The sequence below is a fragment of the Amblyomma mixtum genome, chromosome 1 (genome assembly GCF_055824585.1).
Source record: "Amblyomma mixtum isolate Tamu chromosome 1, ASM5582458v1, whole genome shotgun sequence".
Taxonomy (NCBI): Eukaryota; Metazoa; Arthropoda; class Arachnida; order Ixodida; family Ixodidae; genus Amblyomma; species Amblyomma mixtum.
In genome coordinates, this window is record NC_143012.1 from 269,290,022 (window position 1) to 269,313,520 (window position 23,499).

The following is a 23,499-nucleotide window of genomic DNA, read 5'->3' on the forward strand; positions in this document are numbered from 1 at the left end:
ACGATCGATGATTTCCGGCGGTGGCGGCTGTCCTTTCCACTCCTTTTCTACGCTCGCACGCGAGGCGTACGCACACACATTAGCCTTCGCAGGAACAAATCGATCACACTATACCACCACCTACTCTGCGTCGAGCACGGGATACCCGTGCGTATTGAGAAATTCGCGCAATCCACGAACCGCCGCCGATGATAAGCGATGCGGGCGCGCCACCAAGCCGGTGTGAGTTGCGGGCCTGCTTGAGCGTCGAGGCCTCTCTCTTCACGGTAGAATCTATATTGTCTAGCGGGTGTTAAATGAATGCGAATGTCCTGATCGATAAAGTACCGTGAAAGAACGAAAGCAAAAACACAATGCACGAAACGTATAAAAGGAGTGCGTAAACGAAAAGCAGAAAATCTGAAAGACGGTTATATATTTTTATATGCAATTGCAGTGTGTGTTGTTCTTTAGCGCTCCACCGCTTTCAGAGCGCGGCAGCTTGGGTAGATGCTGGCTCATCGATATCGTGAAATATGGGATGGGAAGAATTGCGCTCGCGAAATTTGGAGCTATCGATAAATAGGAGATGAAAAATATCGAGAGGCTTGCGCGAGTCAAACAGGCGCTGCTATTTTTCTCCTTATTTCGTCTAAAATCATTGGTTCTGATAATTATTTTCTTCATCATATCTAAGCGATAACGTTCGTATTTGTAACGAAGCCAGACTTCGGGCCGCTTGCTTCACAGTGGTCGATACATCACACGCAATGCTTGAGGCGAATAATTTAAAGCCCACTCATCTTTTCGGATGCGGCTTGGGTACGTATCTCTCCATTTCAATAATATAGCAGCGTTGTCATTCGACAGCCTAATCATATGTAATACTAAACCAGAGACCGGCTTACATTCTAGTTAAAACAATGCTATCCGAACATAACTAACAAGTCACAATTTATCGCGGCTTTACAAAGGTACGGTAGGAAGCCAAGAAAGAAGGATACAAAAAACTGGTCCGCGAAGACAAAAAAGAAAGCAGAATAAACTAAGTGGATGTTCAAATTCAAATCCAAATTCACTTTATTTCTGGTAGAAAGCAAGTATACATCATGAGCAAGAGAGTTTAAAAGGGGATTATTTTACAAAGGAAGACGAGGCAAAAGGCGTTTCATCTACGCCTGACAAGGCCTCGCCTCCTGGCGAGATACATTGCACTCTCTATGCTACAAAAGCCGTTGAAAAAAAATATATTGCACCATTCATTACGTGCAGAAAACAGAATCATTGTGAACAAGCATTATATGAAATTAAAACCGTAGGTACTACAGAAAACAAGAGAATTTTTCTTCAAAAAAAAAAAAAGCTTACATCACAACCTGTTAGTTATTATTGTGTCAAAAGGTAAGAACCACAGTTGCATAAATATTTATCTCAACAAAAGATTAGCTCCTAACCAGAAAATTATTACAGTGTCAAAAGCATTTGTATCGACATATTTCAATAATCTAACAAGGAACACAGCAATACAAACGAAACACAAACCTAAAGGAGATAACAAGGAGACAGGTAATTTTTTTTCTACCAGGAGTACTTTTTTTATCCGTGCTTTATAAGTATACGGTGACTGTACATTCACTGCGTTGTCAATAAGCTCTGGAAACAAATTTAAAAGGACAGGAATCTGGTAGTCTAACGATTGTGTACCATAGGAAGTTCTGACTTTTTTCTTAGCAAATGAATTTGCCCTAAAGTTATAGCCGCATTCTTGACGTCGGTACTTCCCAAGAAATGAATTTAGGTTACTTTTTATGTGAGTGAATATGTTCAGTGCCAAGCGCTGTCGAAATATACTTGTAATTGCAAGTATTTCATTTTTTACGAACAGTGGAGCTGTGTGTTCTCGCAACGCTCCATTTTCTATGAATCGGATGCATTTCTTTAGAAGAATATGAAGACCTTCCAAATTACCAGTGGTAGTGGTGCCCCAAACTAGTATGCAGTATTGCAATCTTGAATTAATCATGGTATAATAAAGCTGGCGTTTGAACCACGCTGGGAGCATAAACTTAAATCTATTTAGCATTCCAATAGTTTTCGCGAGGTCCATAGTCAAATAGTTTATGTGGTGTGTCCAGTTCAAGTTTTCGTGGAAATGTACACCCAGAAATTTCTGAGCGCTAACACGGTTTAATCTTTGCCCCTCGAAGACTAGTTTAAGTTTAGTGTCAATCGCCTTATTTTTAGCCCGAAAGATAATGTAGTTCATTTTGTCTGTATTGAGTCTTAACTGGCTATGCTGCAACCACGTCGATAATTCTTCGAGCCATGTATTGGCATTCTTCATTAGGGTTATTAGACAATTTCCATGGAAAAACACATTAGTATCATCGGCATACAACACTATTTCGGGGGTTTGGGGTATTGATACAATGTCATTAATATATAAGAGAAATAGGAGAGGACCTAAGATGGAGCCTTGGGGTACGCCATATTTAATTACCTCTGCTGTTGACCTGCTGTTATGAATACTAACGAACTGGAGACGGTTGTATAACTTTTTATCAAATCAAGAGCTTTGCCGCGGATTCCATAGTCGTAAAGTTTGCTAAACAATATATCGTGTTTAATGGAGTCAAATGCCTTCCTGAAATCTAGGAATATACCAAGAGTATATAGCTGTCTCTCTATGTTTGTTAATATTTTTTCCTTAATATTCAGTAGTGCTGATTCAACGGATTTCCCTTTTTGGAAACCATACTGCTGGTTTGAAATTATACCCTTAGAGGACAAACAACTACCGATTCTAGTGTTGATTATTTTTTCCGCCACCTTCGCGAAAACTGGAAGCACGGATATCGGGCGATAGTTACCAAGATTGTTCTTTGCCCCGCTCTTGTGTATTGCGCACACTCGGGCGATCTTCATTTCATCAGGGAATGACGCATGACGCATTATGCAGTTGCAGATATGACAAAGTGGTACGCTCAAAATGTCGCATGATCCTTTCACCGGACGGACTGCAATATCGTCATGACCACATGCGCAAGTATCTTTGAGGCTTTTGATGACTGTTTCGATTTCACTTGGCGTGGTTGGAGACAAGAATATGGAACTAGTTTCTATCTTAGTTATGTAACTCCTAGATGAACAGCTCTGCGTGCTCTGTGACGCACCAGATGCTAGAAAATGACCATTAAATTTATCTGCCAGTGAAGGACCTGAATAGGTTTTGCCATCAATGACTATTTGCTGGGGAACAAGATCTTGATTTTTACAGACAAGAGAGCGCATAAGTGCCCATGTTTCTTTCGGACAGGTATAAGCTGCTGTAAACTTGTTCATGTAGTACGATGTACGGGCTTTCTTTAAGTCAGCGTTTAACTTATTCCTAACCTTTTTGAACTCTAGGAATTTAGAGCTATCTTTACTCGCAATAAATGAGTGGAACAGGTTATTTCTATAGTTAAGTCTATTTATGTATTCATCTGTAATCCATGGTTTTCTCCCTTTCTTATTTCTTTTTATTTGCTTGAGAGGGAAAGCAATATTATATAATTCTTTTACTGTACGAATGAATGAGTTATACCATCGTTCGGGTCGTCGGTGCTCAAGACGTTATACCATGTTGTTTCTGATAGAAGGTTACGGAATTGCGCAATGCCATCATCGCTGATAAATCTGCGCGATGTTTCAGTTTGGGGCCCGCTATGTCTTTGGATGATAGGTAAAAAACAAAAAAATGACATGTAGTCAATAATGTTCACTGAAAACACTCCACAGCACACGGTGTCCTCTGAACAGTTTGTAGGGCATAGATCAATTAACGTCTCGCTGTCTGGTGTTACGCGTGTTGGGATACCAATCACATTAACAAGTCCTATCGAATTCTTCGTCGCGAGGAAAGCATTGCAAGAATTGTCGAAAGAAAGCATGTTTATGTTGAAATCGCCTGGCATGACGAATGGAATATGTAATGAGAGCAGGTATTCGGCGAGTTCTTCAAAGAAGCTTAAGAATGCGGAAACAGACCCTGAAGGTGGACGGTAAATAACAGCTACTGCAAAAGCATGACTTACAACTGTTAGACATTCGTAGTCTTCTGTGATAAGTGTATATTCTGGAATAACAGTGTACACAATATCTCTGCTGATATAAAGTGCCACACCGCCACCCCTTTGCCGCTGACGACACAGTGTTTCGCAGTTGTAGTTGTCGAAGTGCACAGCATCTTGTGCGTTTTCGAACCAAGTTTCCGTGAACGCTAGTATGGAAAAATTGTGATTCAGTGCGTCCAAATATGTACCAACATCGATATGCTTATTTTCCAAACTTCGGGTGTTAAGATGGAATAGAGATATAGATTTCCTCCGTGGTTGCTCTTTTATAAATTTGTTGAAAGAGTTTGTGTCATGATAACAGCAGTTACAAGACTGTTCAGCCATGATGATAGGCGCTCCTCTAGACACGTGACTTATTCAAGCGATCAAGCGATTTGCGTGATGTCATCTTCTGACTTTATGTGGATGGCCGCTTCACCTTGCTTTTTCCTGACAAGGATCCTGCCGTTTTTTTGCCAAGCAAACTGGTACGAACGTTCCTTTGCCCTCATCTTAGCCAGCCACAGCAGTTTCCGGTTTTGTGAAGTCATGTTGTTCCCCAGAATATCTCGGTACACTGATTTCAGCTCTAAATAAAGTTGTGTGTACCGTACCAGATTTAATGAGGCAACTGGGCAATATTCAGCGGAGCTGGCTAGTTGGAACAACACGGTGCGCGATTTCAGCTTCTTTCCATTTGTTTCCTTTTTTTTTTCTTTGTTTCTCCCCTGTTCACAAAGCTTCAGAGAAAGAGGAGTAAAAAACGAGCAAGACGGTAAAAGCCACACAGAATCATCCCTAAATAACCCGCCGACTCTACGTAGCAAGCTATGGCATCACGTAGCTGCTCCCGCAGTAATCTGACTGCCGTGTAAAGGGAAATCACCTAGAGGGGTTGCATACGAGCCCGCTTATAACACCCACAACGGCCTGTTGCCGGTAACGTACAGCGGCCATTCGTACTACATGCACAACGTGGCCACCACTAACTTCCATACTGCGCGCACGTTCGTGTCGTTGTCGTCGCCTGGTCGTGTGCACAGCTCGCTAGGATGGCACGAGCTTGTTTCCGCGTGCCTCGCATTAGGCTTACGCTCTAGGTACTAGCGATATACGTAGGTGTGCTACGCGCAATAAAGGAGCGCCGTGTAGATGGTCTCCATTAGCGAACCTGCATGCAGCAGCCGAACCTGCCGGGCATACACGAACAACAAGGCGTCCGCTTTCCGCGTGATGACGAGGTGCTAAGGCAGCAACGGCTCTCATTACACATACGGTCGCAAATCGTTAACGCAAACAATGTGCTCCTCCTCCGTCTGCCATCCCAAACTGCCGGGACAGTTTTAATTAAAGAACCTGTCCGCGCCCTCTGTTGTTAGGAAGAGGAAAGGGGAGGAAGGTGAAGGGCGGAGTTCGTCCGTGAGCTGCAAAGCAGATGGCAGCACTGCCGACTGAGTTGGTCGTCCGCTTCTTGTTTACACTCGTCGGCGACGGAGCGGACGGTGGGGTGCAGAGGTAGCGAAAAGGAAAGTGGGACAGTGCACAGTGACGCCTGGCGGACGCCGGCGGCGGTGGCAGCGGCGCTTATGTAAGAAGCAGAGGTGGTGCTTACAAAGTGAGAGATCGGGAGCTGGCAGGAAAAGACAAAAGCAAGAAAGCATGACGTTATGCATGCTGCGACGGGTCGGCACCGTTGTTTACCTAACGTGGCTCCAAATCAGCATCTCTGCTTGGCAAGCAAAGGACTTCTCTTCTTTCTGCCTCGAGTTCCGTGTTTGCTCCTCCTCCCTACCCGCCGCCTCTCCCTATCTCTCGCTCTTCCTTTCACTGCATCTGCTAGTCGCATCTTCGCTCGAGGACCCCCACTTTCCGCTCTGCGTAGCACGTTCGTACGCTGTCTTTGAAAAGGTGCTTCCACCTTTCGGCACTACTGCGCACTGCGCTTTTGGCGGGCTCGTATACTGTGAAGAGGAGCGTTTGAACTTTGCTGGGCGTCAGGTGATGTCGCCGTGCCTGTTGTTTTAATGAGCATCTGATTATTCACTGTGTAGGCAAAACTTACAGGCGTGACTAGTGCAATGAAGCACGTGCAGTGAAGCGATTTCAGCAAGCTGCGCTGTGTTAATGAAATCTGGTTGCGTACAAAGACATAGTTCGCTCATTGTGTACCTCTTTCGCAAATTACTGGAATTAGGGTGCAGACCACGGTAGTTTACTGTATAGGCCGCATTCACAAGCGGGGAGGAAAGCAACCGCGCGGCAGGAATCGGAAGCTTTTTCCCCTGAGAATAATGATGAATTTTGGGAAAGTTGGTGTAGAGTCGTGGTACACAACAGTACGGTGGAACATGTGGGGAAGAGAAGAAACGGCTTGTCCCGTATACTCGCTTCTTTTATGTCTGTGTCTCACCACGCTGTTGTTCATCACGAATCTTTTCTCCTTTCACTTGCTTGTGAGGCGGCCGTGCGGCAGGATCTGCTTAAGCTGCGCAGGGCTTGAAAACCAGATAGACCTCTTGCATATTTAACACGCCCTATCTCAGCATGATCCTGTGTTTGCAGATATAGGGCCGAGTTGAGTCATAGAGAAGAATATGTCTGCCTATTCGGGTTTCAGAAAGTGGAAAACGAAAGGAAGTTTGCCTGCGTTGCTTTAGACTTCATTTATACTTAATTTAGACGCATTAATGGCCCACATAAGCAGGTGCGAGTTGTTCCCTTCAAGCAAGGGCGAATGGTCGCGTATTATCAAGAAAGAGCATCACGCATCATCTGATTGTTTTATATCATGAGGCATTTTACGTTTTTCCTACGAAAGGCGGCAAGGAAATTCCATGGTATTTACGCACAGACAGTATTATATTCGGCGAGGAAATGCTATGATTTGCAATTTGACATCAGGAATTCGAACTGAACATGCCATCAACTGTGTTGTCTAAGGAACTTTAAGAATTTGAATCCCGCATCTCACCACTATCCGCCAGCAGATGATTCGTTCGTAATTTTATTATTCTTATCAGTTCAAGAAGTATTAATCAGTGAAAAGGCAATCTATGTAGAGTACCACTGCATTGCGGACAGAATGCATCACCTAAATAAGTGCAAGTATTTCCGGCGGTACAGAAAGCTCCTCGGCCCTCCCCAAGTGACACTGGAAAAATCAGTTCAATTCAGTTTTGTTTGCCTCCATTCTTATTGTTGGTCTGTATACGGTGCGCGCCGCATCCGAAGCCGCCAAGGTACGATCAACATTTCTGCTGCCCATTTCAGGGCTTCAAACATCTTGCTTTCTCCATTTGCCGTATATTTAGGAGAAGTGCTTTTTTCATGGCCAACGGAAATTTGGGGTTCGCACAGGGACGCCGTGCCAACGGCTACATTGCCAGATAAATGTTTTCAGAGGCCATGAGAAGCATGTTAAATCAATATTCTTCGGAACACAAGCACCTCATTTGCGAAACATTCTGATATAACCCGATTACAAAGGCAGCGAACAGCTGCTCGCGCTCAGCCGAACGTATCTGTGACCGGCCGCCTAAGCCAGCATGACGTTAGTGTCTAGAGCCGTAGCTAGATGGGGCCACTTCTCCAATATGCCAGGGCACCTCCAGGGCAGCCAGGGCACCTTTGGAAGGCGCCAGGGCGCCAGGGTATCCAGCCTGGGCACCTTTGGTAGGCGCCCGCCCGTTACAAAGGGAAGGCTACATCATCATCATCATCATCACAGTATTCTTTGTAAAAACCGAAAAAAAAAAGGTTTATAAACGGATCGCGTCATCTGTCACGCGATTTTTGTGTAGTCCTTGATTGGCCACTCTGTGTGAAGGAAATTTTCGATTAGGAATTATGCTGTTGGACGTGAAGTCATCGAAAAGTGTGAAAATGCATTGTACACTTGCTTGGCGTGAGTCTTATCAGAGAAAAGGAACCTCGAGTAGGGCTTTTGATTAATCGCATAAACTTGTAGTCTCCACGGCATGCGCTTGACTGCAGGTGAGTAAAGCACAGGCGAAAGCTCACTGTGCTAAAAGTAAATTTTCTCATGTTGCGCTACCTGCGAACGAACAAGCAAATGCAAGGTTATAAAAAAAAGAAGCGCCAGCGAAATCCGAGCGTTACAGCTCGGATTATTTTCTGAATTTTTTTAGCGGCAGTATTTGGGAATGCCTGACAGTCGACATCCGCCACCAACCACAAACTCTCTTCTGTGTTTGTTTGCGGAACAAATATTGTGCGCATCTGAAAGCCAGCGTTTCGTGCTTGCAACAAGACTCGTCATTTCTGTGGACCCTTGTAGCAAGTAATTTTTTTTTTGTTTTCCAACATATGATAACATGTTATGCCAAATCTTCTTGTGTGCGCATGCTACCAGTAAAGAAACATGAGCGGAAATACACGAACGACGGCAGCGTTTTCTGTCATTCTTTCCGTCCATGCGATTTACCACTGGAAAATGTCCCCTTTAATCGACCGCAGCGAACTAGCTGAGTTTTCTCTTTTATACGAGTATATTTTACAACATTTGCAACACACGACATCGATCCGTATGTACTTTCGGCGACAGATCAGACGCGAAAGAATCCATTATAATAGGGGCAGCAAGATGGGAATATTTCGGCCCAGGGTAACTAAATGCCTGTTTGATTAACTTCTACATTGACAGAGCGCGTACTAACATTTATAAGGCGATGGCGAGCCCCGTTTCTATTTTTTTTCTGCGTATCGTTCTTTTGCTGTTGTGCTAATGTCGAAACTTTACAATTTGCCAGCTGTCTCTAACAGTTGTTCGAATTAGTCGGGAAAACTTGCATGCTAATCCTAACAGCGTTATATTCGCACAGTTCGTTACTATAGCAATTACACATGCGACAGTCAGTCTACATCTCAGTGATGTCTCATTGGGCATCAGAAGCGAAGTAATCGAATGTGACCGCGTAAATTCAACACTGCGGCACCTTCAAGAGGTGCTCTAGTGGCATTTATTTTTGCCTTCTTGAATCATTATGAGATGGACTGAAGTCTCACAGGACGCACACAGCGGGCCAGACTGTAGAGGCATTTTATTCTTCTCATGTTCTTTAAGCCATCAGATTATGAATAGTCTGCAAGATGTATTTCTTCTTTGTAAGAGGAATAAGAAAATATTTGTCTTACCACGAGGGCAAGAACAGCTCGGTAGTGAACATTCTTATGCGCTTCATTTACATTTGCAGGCAGCGAGCCACGAAACTTCCGTCTCGTCTCCGGAAGCTACCGAATTCACGTTCACACCAACGGCACACTGATGGTCCAAGATGCAGAGCTCGCAGACGCTGGCTACTACCTGTGCGAGGCGCACAATGGTATCGGTGTTGGCCTCAGTCGAGTCGTCACGCTCGCCGTGAACGGTGAGTGCTGCATTATATGAGCAGTGCCAACCACGAGCGCTCGTCTCTCCAGTGCGAAGTAAGAGGCGTGCGGTATTATTGTATAACACGCACCTTAATCCACTTGCATTAAATCTGGGAAAAGTTAGCAAACTCGGTTCAACATGTTTTTTTTTTTTTAAACAAGCACCTTCACATGTTCCATGATTTTAGCAACACAGAAAGAATTAATGGTGGGTAGCACGATTCAAGTGCCCACATAGTGTTTGGGGAAAGTAATGATGAGATTACCTTTTGCCTCTTCTACACACAAAGAATGCAAAGCATTTTGGTAGACTGATCGAAACTGGTACGCGAAATATTCGAGGTCCGTGAGGATGAGTTAGAGCTTGGTTTGGTTTAGGGGGTTTAACGTGCCAAAGCGACTCAGGCTATGAGAGACGCCATAGTGAAGGTCTCCGGAAATTTCTACCACGTGGAGTTTTTTAACGTGCACTGACATTCCACAGTACACTGGCTAGAATTTCGCCTCCATCGAAACTCGAGCGCCGCGGCAGGGATCGAACCTGTATACATAGAATTTGTTGAGATTTTGTAATTGTATCTGTCAAGCTCGGGTCTATTTCATGTTTTGTTGCTCAGGTGCCGCGAAGCAGTGAATGTTTTCATATTCATGAAAACTAAGCCACTAGGTGGGAGATTCTACTTGCCTTTTTTGCAGTTCCCTTATTACAGGTTGCACCGAATCTCGAGTGTACCTATACAGGAGGCAATCATTTAAATTTCTGTACTGAGCTCATAAATGTGACGCTTTTCGTCAAAATTTCTATTTCAGTACTATGATTTTCACTAATTAGATTTCTTCCACTCAGCGCCTTAGTTTTGCACGGAACAGCAGCCGACTTATTAGAGCGGCCACGTTACTGTGTAAGGAGCCGTAAATTCAATGCACAACGAGGAAGTAATTTGGGATTTAGGCTGTGTGCTTGGAGCAGTTCTTAATTCTTTGCCGCCCTACTTGCTCCTGGCGTGTACACAGTGCCTCCAAGCTTCGCATCAAAGTTCACCAGTCAGAATGTGAAGAGAGGACAGGAAGCGGTGCTGCGTTGCGAAGCCACCGGAGACCCAGACATGACCATCACATGGGAGAAGGACAAGCACCTCATGGATCTCACTGCTGAGAAGAGGTACGCACATCTCGATTCTGTCCTCGTTACAGCGGTTAGCGACCAGGTAAGGTCTGACCAGGAATAACTTTTATATATACCGCAGTATTAAGTTACATAGCTCCTGCGGACAGCGTAAGCAGAGCTTAAGCAGATTCTGAACGGACTAGTCGAATAGGAGGGCACTCTGGCTCCCGTCATTACATTAAGAAAAGTTCTCCGAGTCGGGAAGATAGGAAGGGAGGGGGGTTGCATTTTGCAGAGACGGCTGAAAAATTCCTCTGATACATGTACTGTACGCTAACGATCCTGAAACTCTTTACCACAGAGTGTTTTGTGCAGTCATCAGGGTAAGACAATGGTACGTGTGGTAAGTAGCACTGACAAGAGGAGGAGAAAATTTCTGGCCTTATAAAAACTCAGTGAGAAGGGAGCTTGGGAGAATAAGGCAGATAATTAGGTAACGGGATGGGATGAGCACACCCAAAGAAAAGAACGGCTTAATAAGGGAATAACTCCTTATTATAGATATACTCCAGCTGGGGGGTTCTCCTGAACATTTCACCAAAAGAAAGGTTACTGCTTGCAGGTGTAAGCAGTTCGACACATTTTAAACAGTCTTAAAAGCGGCAAGCTGGTATTGGAGGCTGTCCTCCTCGATTGGTATTATATTTCTACCATAATGCTTTGGTTACTTAGTTATTGCGTATATGACCCACGGAAATAAACGAACTTGGTTCCTAGAGGTAAAATATGCGGTTGAAAAACAGTTTATTTATGTGGAGATTTCTGTAGAGTCTCTACATAATTGAAGCGTTTCGCTACCTTGCATATATATATATGTTTATGACTTCCTAAACGCGTTTACACATTACAGAAGCGGTGATGCTTCGAGCGTGCACCGGAATCACTTGTGCAAAAGCGATAAAGTGGATGCCGTAGAATGCCTTCAGTTTCAGGCGGCACACATTGGAGGGTTTGTGAAAAACGATGCACCTCCTTGCCCAAGCACGTGATTCCTTGCACAAAAATTTGGGCTCATTAATTGTCGCAAAGGTGCGCGGCTGATTATGTTCGATTAAGTGCAAGATCCACCCCCCCCCCCCCCCCCCCCCCCGCCGAAAGAAAAAAAAAAACTCGAGCGGACGATTAAGCTTCGCCTCAACGAAATGACGTGTTAGCGTTAATGAGGTAATTGCCGTACATGCGTAACTACATTGCGCTTGAAGTTTTAAATCCTGCTTTTTTTTTACGTTGATGCTGTTTTACAATGAGAGCAGAAATTTCTTAATCTTACCACCCAGAACTTCGTGATCTAGACTTGAATGTTCTTGTATTCATCAGTATAACCGCCGGGCGCATAAAGCTGCATTTTTGTGAATCAGGAGTTGAAACAGTATTATTTTTGAATATCTAAAGCAGGCTGATATTGTTCGGAGCACTCCAGCGCAAAACGTTTATAGTAGGATACAACTTAAAAAAACAGCAGTTGTTAACACTGGGTCGCGATCTGCGGCGTCCAGTATTACTCCGCTGGCCAATCGCAACAGTAAACGAAATCAGCTTTTTAATGCTTGACTGTATCAAACAATCCACGTATAAAAATTCTAGAGCTCATAATTTTTTTCTCGTGACAAGCTTCTTGTTTAGGTAACAAGAAAGGTTTAAGCAGCGGACTACTTTTTCGTCGTGGAGGAATTCTGTGCGCGGAGGCTGAATGTGGGCGGAGCTTCACTGCAGACTTAAGTTGTACCCGACTATAGCCGATATTGAACAGGCAGGGCACCTCCCATGCATGCAATTATATGAAATAATACGCAATCTCTGCGGTACGTCCACAGGGACTTATCAGTTGTTCGAGTCTACGCTGTTTTTAGATACTAAGCTGAACTGAAAGCCTACAGCGGGTACATTCCGTCAAATTCAGACATGAGTCTATTCCAAAGGCCATGGAACTGTATTATCGTCTTTTCGGTACTCGTTTTTTTTTTTTCCTTTTTTCTGACTTTCCTTCTACTGCGCTCATGGCACCGCACGGATTAAACATTATCGAACAAGGCAATGTCAGAAACGCAATTAAAGAGCACGTAGCAAGAAAATTGCAAAGAACACAAATTTTTACTGCAGTACGAAGATTCAGCAGCTAAAAATGAGTTTTTGTTTTCACAAACCGCTGCCTCATTATTTCGACTAGCGGCGCCATCTGCAGGTGCCAGTTGAACGCACTGTGCGCACCTTGTTTTTCCGCTCCGCGGCGCGATGGCGCTGTTTCTATCGCTTCATGAAATTCATTCATCTCTTCCGTATCCTACTGCTACTCCCGTGCTGCTATGTTTAAAAGCTTTCAGGCCGCCCAGTTTCACACCAGAATCTGACCAGGTTTTGTCCCCCAAAACGCTCCTAATGTGCAAAAGCTCTCTTGTCACGGTGTAATGGCACATTGGCTAGAAATATTGACACAGTCAGCATGAAATCAATATCATTAATAAACTATGTTATGAAACATGACCTGTAGTAATGGCAGATTGATATTTATAACATCCACGCGTCTGCTGATGACAGTTTATACGTGATGGCAGAAAGATGCAATACAGCTACGACGTATATACAGAACTTTTCTGATGCGGTTTATAATCACTATATTTAGCTAGCCAAAAATCAAGTGAATGTGCTTGCAAGTAATGAACAGCCGCAATAAAAGTTGCAGCTACATAACCATCACAAATCAAGCCTTTATGTATGCAACATTCCTGTTGTAAGGATTCACAAAATTAATAGAGCAAAAAGCATCTAGAGGTTCTCTTCAGCGGCTCCGACAAACGCCTGCTAGGTGGCAACTACTTCAAGCATTTTCTCGCGTGCACACAGGTGATTTCAGAACTGAGAATAAAGCGGACCACCGGTTGTTTACTTCGAGCGTTCAAGAATCAATAGATGAGAGCTGGAGTTCGCTACCTTGATGTAAAGTTTGAAACTTGTGCCCTTTCCTGCGGTCTCGGGAGAATTTCGATGAACGGAAACTTGTGTGCTCAACTTTGCGCATATTTGAAGTGCTGCATATTACTAAATTACGAGGGCCATACCATAGTGATTTGCACTTTTGTGTCGCCCGCATCGCACAGTGCGCCCTATCTTTCGTTGCACCTGTCATTAGTAGTGGACACTCGCTTTCGGCTTCCCACTGAAGTACGAGTTGAATGCATTCATTTTGTGGTTGCCTGCGCACTTGCTTCCTGTGCATGTCAGTAGGCTAACATAGAGCATGGCAGTGACCGGCAAGGGCAGAACTCTAGAACATGTCTCTTGTGGGAGGTCTGACCTCTCTGGAGATTCACCGATGACTCGTGGCAGTGTCTAGAGAGCGGGCAGCACCCTGACGTATCACCTTCTGTTTGGTAGAAGCGGGAATGCAGGACGCACGCCAAAAGAGAAGGAGACCAGCGAACTGTGATACCGCCTGCCTACATCGCACTGAGGGAAGCCAGGGCTCCTAGCCTTCCACCCAGTAAATGACGGTCCTTCGGGATGCTGCCTACTAGCCACACACTGCCACATGTCGCCGGTAAATCTCCAGAGAACTCACAACCCTCTTCCACAGCAACCATGTTGTCCAGTGTTGCCCTTGCAGGTTACTATCATGCTTTCCGCTCGGCCAGAACGAGCTCTGGCAACAACAAAATGGATGCATCCGACTACTGCGACCGCCTCGCGGTGGAAAGCAGTCTCGACTACAAATGGTAGGAGCAACGAACAATAGGGTGGGCCATGAAGTGAGGGAGATGCAAAAGTGGAAATTAATACGGTACGGCCTTCGTACAAACTGTTCTCTTTGTCTGATGAGCGCCAATATCACAGCGTAGACTACTTCCACAGCATTCGATAACCTGATGTTCACCTGGCCGGCTCCTGGGTCGAAGTAATGTCGTTGCAGACACATTATGTGACACTCCGATAAAATCCAGTATTTAGTGCCTTCCTTTCGTAATTTGCGTTGAGAAGCACGTCAGACTTATCGCTGTAGTGGTATAGTTGTTAATTTCAGCATACTCGATTTTTCCCAGATACACCCTCCTAGCTGATTCTTCGGCGGGAAAAATGACTTCGACATTGACGATCTCATCAGCGGAGAGAAGAGACGGTGCTCTCTACACCTGCATAGTGAGAAACGCCTACGGCTCGGACGAAACAAACATACAGCTCCTGGTACAAGGTAAGATCACTGTACGCTGGAGAACGAGAGCTGACTTGCGCCGTTATCATTTAAGTGGTTGACTGATTGTGTTTAGAGGGACACTGAGGAATAATAGTAGTCAGGATTTGTTGATAGGGTAGCGTTTTCAAATCTCTAAGGTACCACTCTAGCTGAAAATAGAGTTTTTACAAACTAGAAGATACCAAGAAACGAGATACAAGTGTCGCCAATACCGGCAGTTTTCGCAACAAGTAAAATGCATGGGTCGACATCTATGTTTGGGCGCGGGTCGACTTTACTTATTTTATCCCGTCAAAGCGGTGGCAACGAGACATTATCGGTAATACTGTCAAGAGCTTCAATCGACTGTCGGGAAGATTTATAAATTCATTTTTCTAAGCTGTGTAAGCTGCACCTTATTTTTATTTTTATTTTTGCTGCCGGACAAACGTAAACATATACAGAAAGGGCTAGAGAATCAATTTGTACTGCGAACAATATACGAGTGAAGTTCTCCTCTGTGCCCCTTTTGAGTACGACGATTTTCCGAACAATGCACGAGAAAGGAACAACTGTTACGTCTTCTCCAGATAACAGGTCCAGTTCTCTTGAGTCACATTTTCACCGCGGCCTTCGTATCATTTTCATGTAACCTAACCTAACTCAAATGTACCAAATATGTAGCGTAAACCATGACAGTGAGTGTTTTTCAGCCCTGATCGAAGAAGACATCTAGAGGACTGCTTCTTTTTAAGAATATCATGGCGTTAAATGTTGTTGATGTGCAATCAGACATGCAACGAAGCTGTCGTCTTCCGCTTTACAGCTGCGTTTTTAGATGGAACAAATCAAACTTAAGAGTTCCTGAATTCGAGATTTCAGTGTTCTCATTATCGCTGTCAGATTAGGAACGGGTGGCACTCATGAAGATGTTTCCTGTTTTTTTTTTAATTGGCATGTGGAGGAGAGGTCGGCCGGTGGTAAAATGGCCCTGGCCTTCTACTCCATACTGGGGAAAGGGAAAGAGCGAGTGAAGGTTGATGATAGCATAATACAATGATACGATTTTCACATCCATGACATGGTGTTGAATGGTTATGAAATAACGAGAATAAAACTGAGTTATGTAACAGATATAATGTCTCTTGCGCCTAATATTTATAATTTCAACTGTAGGCATCGGATAAGCTTTAACAGTTGTTCTTTTTGCGCTAAATGAATTTTGTGTTACAGATTCACGTGGGGCATAACTTGTTACTTCCACCTCATGTTTTTGTGTTTGCAGACGAACAATAGAATACATGTGCCTTCATTCACTATAACATATTGAAGGATGCATTGGGCAAGCTTTAGCTTTGAATAGACAAGAACATCTAAAAAACTCTAAACGGGAGGTATACGTTTCATTCCACCTGTGTTTAAAGTGTTTTCATTGAAACCTCATCGTTCGGCTAAATTATTCCGAATTATATTTAATAAGTCATTTATTAAGACTGTGTGAAGTTGATGCAGAACTGAGCAACGTATACATTATCATTATTATCAATATCAAGGAAGACTATCTCGTAATATAACGTTGTCCCCTTTTGCAGAGCCTCCTTCTTCGCCGGCTGATGTTCGAGCAATCAAGATTTCAAGTCGCACTATAGAGATAACCTGGTCGCCATCATACAATGGGAACAGTCCCATACGGAAATACCACGTCCACTTCACGAACACGACGAGTAAGTGCTTTTGGGCGTTTTCAGCCAAAAACATCGCAGGAGCGTTTTTGCAGAGCCTGTCACAGTTCCAACTTGGGGAGATCATTTTGATAAGAGCACGCGAGCAGCGCCTACGAGCAGCCGCGGGAAATGAGTTCGTGAAAGCGGCGTATTAATTTAGAGAAAGTTCATTACCAGGAGGCGACCGGGCGATGCGGTGGCTTTCAGAGGCGCTGACGACGCTTTCTCTCGGCAGGTTGGGACGCCACCGGAGCACCCTCACACCTTTCCGTTCCCGGCACCGAAAATAAGGCCATTGTTTACAAGCTGCTGCCAATGACAACCTATAGGATAAAGGTGGTCGCAGAAAATGCCTTAGGCCACAGTCCGCCAAGTGACACGCTTGAAGTGACGACGAGCGAAGAAGGTACTGCACTTCGTTCTTTTCCTGCTATTGTGATTTTGGCTCTGGTCTTCGAAGCTTTGTGTTTTTGTGATGTGAAAATTTAAGTTATATTTCACTTTATGCTGGATGTCAGTATTTCGAATAATGCGCTCTAAAGGCAGCGCAACAATTTTGCGGCAGTACGGGAGGCGTTTTATTCCCTTTACACAGAAATCTGGGAAGTTAACATCGTATACCTATTATAATTTTTCTCTTCTGGCTCACAAATTATTTGGTATCAGTCCGCCTGTCTAAAACATTACGCGTAAATGTTTATGCTTTCGTTTAGCGCGTTGCGAGAAACGACTAGGAAACACTCGGTCATCTGAATTACTTCTGACTCGGCATTGTTAAAAGCCTCAACCAACTTTTTGGCTTTGAAGACTCACGGCTGTCATAATGATGGGTTTAGAGCGCTATTTCATATTGAAATTAGCAAGATACTTAAACAAGAAATTCATGTTGTTTTTCAAAATGTTGCATCTCAAACCTTGAAAATTTGACATTGTTTCTTCTCTCAAACATAATTATTATGCTTCAGCGTCACTCATCCTCCATTGGCGAACCCGGTTTTTGAAAGAGCGTGGAACTGAAAAAAAAAACATGGCTGACTAATGCAGTTTATTTTCCACAAATAGCGGGAGTGCCTCACCGCTTCTGAGTTTTTCATCAACACTGACGGGCCCTACGTTATATTAACTGTTTTCACAAGGCAATACTTCCTTTTAGCCACGGTACGGCACAAGATGAATCCTAGAGCCTCATTCAGTCACCAAAATGATTACAAATGCTCCTTATGTTAACAAAAGCAGGAGGTGCTGCCGCGTGCGTTATGAGAACCTGACCATGAACATGGAGCAAGGGCTTACCACCGCCACGAACATCACACCACGAGGCGGGAGCTTCGAATCACCCATACAAAGGGTTAAGGCCTTCTAGTTTGTCCACGAATGCACGTTCATTATGAGTTTTCAGCAGCGTAAAAGTGATTGTCTGCGTTACGTATCGCGGTAAATGAGACATCGGTTGTGCGTTCCTGTGCTGCTTTAGGTAATGGCACTATTAAGCGTATCATTCATTTAAATCGTTAATATCGCTCTCAAAGCAAACGTCCGGCGTTTCATACACGATGAAGAAAGGTTGTTTTTCTCAACTAAAAAACTGTTCGAGCCTTTCAGAAGGGTATCATAGACGTGTTTCCTCTGTCAAAAATATTACGCGTCACGTTTATAATGCTTATGAGTACCCATACAGTGAAGAATGCCTCGGAATAGTATGTAGATATCTCTAATAATAACTTTTAATCGGTTTGCAGAACCTTTTTTTGTTAGGCACTTTCTTCAACTTGGAACAAAAATACTTCGTTACCGTTAAATGTATATCAATGAATTTTCTACCTCCAAATTCACAATTTTTCATATGCCGCAGTGAAATCTAGCAATAATAGTCTAATTCTTGGCTGAGAAGACCTCGAAAGTTAACATAAGAAACTGTTGTACGTGAAGTTTGTAAAATCTAAAAACAATTTAAATTTCCATCAAAAAGCATTACTAGGTGCGCTCTGAGGATAGCAGAAATATCCTCTTGAGGTTTTCCCGCAACCCTTGCAAGATATGTCAAACTATTTGTAACCAAAGTTGCCAGAAACAGCAATGTGCTAAAAAATGATATCTGTGTGTCTATATTTCTTTATAAGCGCTTCATCTACTATAGCAACAATAATATGCAATATAATGTATATCCGTACTCATGAATAGTAGTATTGCGCACAATGTCTGTATAAAACAAAAAATACTGAGAATTGTTTCTTTTATACACCGGCGAAAATATTTTGGTTCCGTGCTTTATTATAGTTTGTGCAGTGATATTTTTCTTTATTTGTGAAAGATACGTCCATTGCATTTTTTACTGGTTACTAGAGGGTTTGTGCAGAATGAGGTGTTAAAAGTTTGCTCTTATAGCTTATTTCTTCTTTTAGATAAGAACCTCTAAAACCACCCCAAAGTCTTTTCGTGGACCATGTATGTAAATTTTAGAAAAACAGTAAAACTTAAAATCGCTAAACATAACTGGACGCCCTCTACGGCAGTTTATGTTTTTCGGTATAAATTTTCTGACCTCTTCTTCGAATATATCTTTACTTGTTCACTACAAGGGCCGTCAAAAACAGCAGGGCACGTAAGTTCCGATGTGCACATTTTGGTGATCATGAATTTTCGTGCTTCGAAATATTTTTGTGGACAGAAATAATTGCAGATCCTTTTTTTTCGGTCAGCAGGTAAAACAATACATATGAGCTAAATGATAGATGTCGACCGGTTACATAATGTGTGATCCTTTCTAAAATCGTCCTATATAGTTATCGAACGGACGGCACAGTATCTTTTGTGTCAGCGCTCGTGTTGTCGTGTTCGTTCCGTCTTCCTGCCTTTTCGCTTTTTCGCGCTGTTTTTATACTGGATGTGCTAACTGTTCACCAGGACTACGTATCTATTATCTTCCACGATTTTGGAAGTGTTCAACGCAATATGTTTCTCTGCTGTGCTGTAAATTTGCTTTGATTTTGTTTTGTAAAACCTGGTGGTCCACTACATGCGTGCCTCTACAACCGTCACGTCCCCAAATCAATATTTCGTAAACCTCTAAAACGAAAAACGCAGATTAATTGTTGCGCACTCAATCGCCTTGCACTCTACTCGTGGTAAAATAGCGCGTTCTTGCTGCATGCAACAGAGCCCACAAATTTTACAGCAAAGCGAGCGTTAGTGTACTCTTTCATCGAGTAAATCTTAACTTCGAGATAAAGAACCAGTTTGAGGCACGGTGTAAGACCGTGGTTCGAGGTAAATGGTTTATGCTGCAATGTCGTGGTCGTTTATATTGGAGGAGCATTCTGCTTAAATTATCGCTAAATTACAAACCTCATTTCTGCAATGCCCCGTGTGGTTATAGTCCTTTCATTTTGCAGCACCCGGAGGGCCCCCACTTCATGTCAAGGTCGAAGCCACCGGCTCCCAATCGTTAAAAGTGACGTGGGAGGTAAGGAAATCTTATTGTTTGTACTGCATTCCATGCGCTTCCTTTCTTTTTCAATAATATAATTATTTTCTGCTTTTACTTTAAAAATGGTGTTTATATAATTCCACAACCTTACTACTTTCACCATCTGTCGAATGTAGCGGTGCTCACAAAAGACAGGATGTGGAAATAGCAGTACAAGAAGACTCGACTTGTTTTTTAACCGGCTTGCTGGTATCTGTATAATTTAGATGAAAATCGCACCCTTCCGTTCAATTGCAGCGCAATATTTCCCCCAGAGCGCAGCGCTTGCGGTCTAAGTGTTCGATTGCAGTAAAAAACACTGAAGAAACCCGACAACTCTATCCATTTTCCTACCAACTTCTGAAATTTCTAAATATGGTCTCAAGAGCTTGTTGGATCGGTTATTCTGAGTTTGAGATGCAGCATATTAAGATTTTTTGCTTACTCTTTTTATTTCAGCTAGAGCGTACGCATGCCACAATCAAGGAGTGCTTACATTTAGTCAATAGTTTTTAGAGGAATATGTCAATATGAAGCAAATATAAATCAAAGGGGCAGTTACCCGTTAGTCGCTGGAGCGCAGCAACCGAACTGATCAAAAAAAAAAGAAAAACTACGTGCCTTTTCAGAATATTCGCAGCTCAAAATAGCATACTGCTATCCTGGATAGCTATCCAGCTATCCTGAGACGGCCGTCCTGTCCTTGCCTGATCCACTCCTGGAATCAATTCTGAAACTTTTTACTTTTGTAACTTATCGTTTTTACACCATAACAAGCGTTAATTTGTTTAATTTCTAAACTGAGAGTTGTAACAAGACGTGTGTTCCTATAGCCCTCGCGGTCTGGACTCAGAGTGGATGGGAGAGCTCAGATTTATTAGGTTCGCTTGTAGCGTTTCCTGCACTCTAGGGCGCACGGGAAGCACTTTGATCATATTAAAAAGTTATTGCGGTTTTTCTCCCGATACTCCTCGCGAACGCTTCTACCTAGAAAGTAAGATTGTTTTTTAGTACATCCAGAAGAGAAAATGGACGTTGACTGCCATGATGCTTTGGTGCCGACAGCGTTTTGCACGATCGTCTGGTCGATTAGCATAGCATATGTGAGCACAGAGTTTCTTACTATTACCTAGAGGGAAAGCTGACGGCGCTGCACTTCAGCCACCATGGACGCCCAAAGCATCATGGGGCGGTGAGCTACTTGTTGCGGAACAGTCGTAGTTTTTCGGGAACACGGAGTGTTATTACTAAGATGTTTCATTCCAAAAACGCTGTCCGTGTGTGCGCAGACGACTTTCGCGCGAACGCAGTGTGCAAAAGCCATAGTAGTGAAAACGCGACGACACACGACGCCAATAAAAGGTTTTACTCTCCCGAAATGTCATTAAAAAACCTATTAAAGTATCTAAGCAACAAAATTTTTTTTTGAAAACATATTTACTTTTAAAAGTGCGCTTGTTAATTACGCAATATTAGTTTTTTTTAGTGTTCATCACTTGGCCTATAGGAAAGCTAGTCATCTCTTATTTTGGGCAAACTTTGCACTTAAATGCTTTTCTGCTCGTTTGTTACAATCATTAGACAAGATATTGAATATTAGGACGTTTGTAGTTATCAAACAGCTTTATTTTTCTATTATTTTTTGGCCAAAAGTTGCAGTTCCGCAACAAGTAGCTCACCGCCCCATGATGCTTTGAGCGCCCATGGTGGCTGAAGTGGTCTCGAGGGGTCGCCATGCAAACTCCCATAGACGGGCTGCCAGCTTTCCGTCTAGGTAATAGTAAGAAACTCTATGTATGTGAGGGTCAAAAGAATAATACGCCTGCTGTGGGTATGCAGCATTAACTACAGTCTTGGTTACCGGATACAATGCCGCATGCTTAAGTTTATTTGTTTATTGGAGGTATTTGTAAACATAAAATGAAATCAATGTTCTATCGCTACCATTTAAATCGCCATAGAGCGTACTGTTATGTTAATAGAATAGCTTACTTAACTTAAAGTACTCATTGACTGTGTACACTAAAGTCCAGTACTTAAGCCTGAAGAGTCAATAAGGCAGAACGAGTTTGAAACTATCATTTTAGTGCACCACGGGAACAATAGAACTAGTGCGTGTTTTTTTTTTTTTTCACTCTACACGACTGCCAAACGCACTGAAATAAATCGAGAATACGGCTGCGCTTATTTACCCCTTCTACAAGTGCCAATGCCATAAATAAACGCGACAATTTCTGCCCAAGCCTACACTGCACTTATTTTGAAATTCGCAGACTCCACAGTGGGAAACAATCGGGAAATGGGAATGTTTCTTAAAAAAGCTTAGTCTTTTAAACATCAGCTCTGCAAGTCTGTCACTGAAACATTATTGAAGTGGTACATGGCGTCCACAGATACCTCTCTGGACTGCACTGCATTTCATGGGGCGTATTCACACCGACCCTTTTGTCGTTTGCTACTTGTGTGTTTTTCAAGCAGTTTGTTATGCAAAGAAACGAGAACATATTTTAGCATTTGCAAGAAAATAATCAATTACTTCCAGTATACAGAGTACGCGAAGTTTTCTCTGCATAATAATTTACCACGGTAAAAATGGAGAAAACAACACAAGTGTGCCTTTGCTCGCGTCAGTGTTTTCGCGCGCTTTTGACGCTCATTAAATCATCTTGAGAGTCATTAGATTTCTGAGAGCTCAAAATCTCAGCAAACCAAACGTTTGACGAAACCTACACGGTTGCCGCTGCTTGTTCAGAAACTTCGCACTCCAAAAACACACCATATTCAAGGCGCGACGCCTTGCTCTCGAAGCCTCATTGCTTCTACTGTGGTCAACTCACGCAGCCCCCGCGCAAGGAGCTTCAGCACGGCAAAATCCAAGGCTACTACATTGGCTACAAGGAGGAGGAGCGTGAGGACGCTGAGTTCCAGTACAAGAACGTCGAAGCCCTGGAGGCCAGTGGCTCGCGGCGGCACCACATGAGCCACCTGACAAACCTGAAGCGGAAGACCACCTACGTGGTCAAGGTGCAGGCCTACAACAGCGAGGGGGCCGGACCCATGTCTGACGACATCAGCGCCACGACGCTTGAGGCTGGTACGCTAACGCCTTGGATGCCAACTGATGGTTTAAGCAAACTAAAAGCGCAGCTCTGCTAATGCTCTTTAGCTGCAGCTGATCGATTAGCCTGGTGAAATGAGAACTGTAATCGGCAATTTAATCGGTGAGTACTGGAAGGAAAATGCGCACCACTGAAGATATAACGCCCCAAGATAGTGGAGATAAGCGTCGAGCCATGAAAAAAAAAAAACCTGGATCAAAAACACGCAAAAAATTTACACACTAGACGCGGTAGGAGCGCAGTCGAAAAGCAAGAGCTTAACCAGAATACTCACACGTATTGCATACAACAAAGAAGTTAGGATACTGAATTCGACGTTAGAGAGTACACAAAATAGGCATGTCTTTTCTTTTTTGGAGGCAGGTGTGAAACAAAGGTTCTGGCCAATTA

The 23,499-nt window shown here is 43.3% G+C and overlaps 1 protein-coding gene across 2 annotated transcripts in view; it reads left to right on the forward strand.

Annotated features, from left to right (window-relative positions):
• LOC149371660 (cell adhesion molecule Dscam1-like) overlaps positions 1 to 23,499 on the forward strand; it is a 324,006-nt gene that overhangs the window by 265,589 nt on the left and 34,918 nt on the right. For both annotated transcript variants that reach the window (XM_089565897.1, XM_089565898.1), the window contains exons 13-19: positions 9,290 to 9,463; positions 10,482 to 10,629; positions 14,670 to 14,818; positions 16,393 to 16,524; positions 16,760 to 16,930; positions 19,917 to 19,987; positions 22,832 to 23,084. In XM_089565897.1, coding sequence (XP_089422023.1) covers positions 9,290 to 9,463; positions 10,482 to 10,629; positions 14,670 to 14,818; positions 16,393 to 16,524; positions 16,760 to 16,930; positions 19,917 to 19,987; positions 22,832 to 23,084 — 1,098 coding nt within the window. The remainder of the gene's footprint in view (positions 1 to 9,289; positions 9,464 to 10,481; positions 10,630 to 14,669; positions 14,819 to 16,392; positions 16,525 to 16,759; positions 16,931 to 19,916; positions 19,988 to 22,831; positions 23,085 to 23,499) is intronic.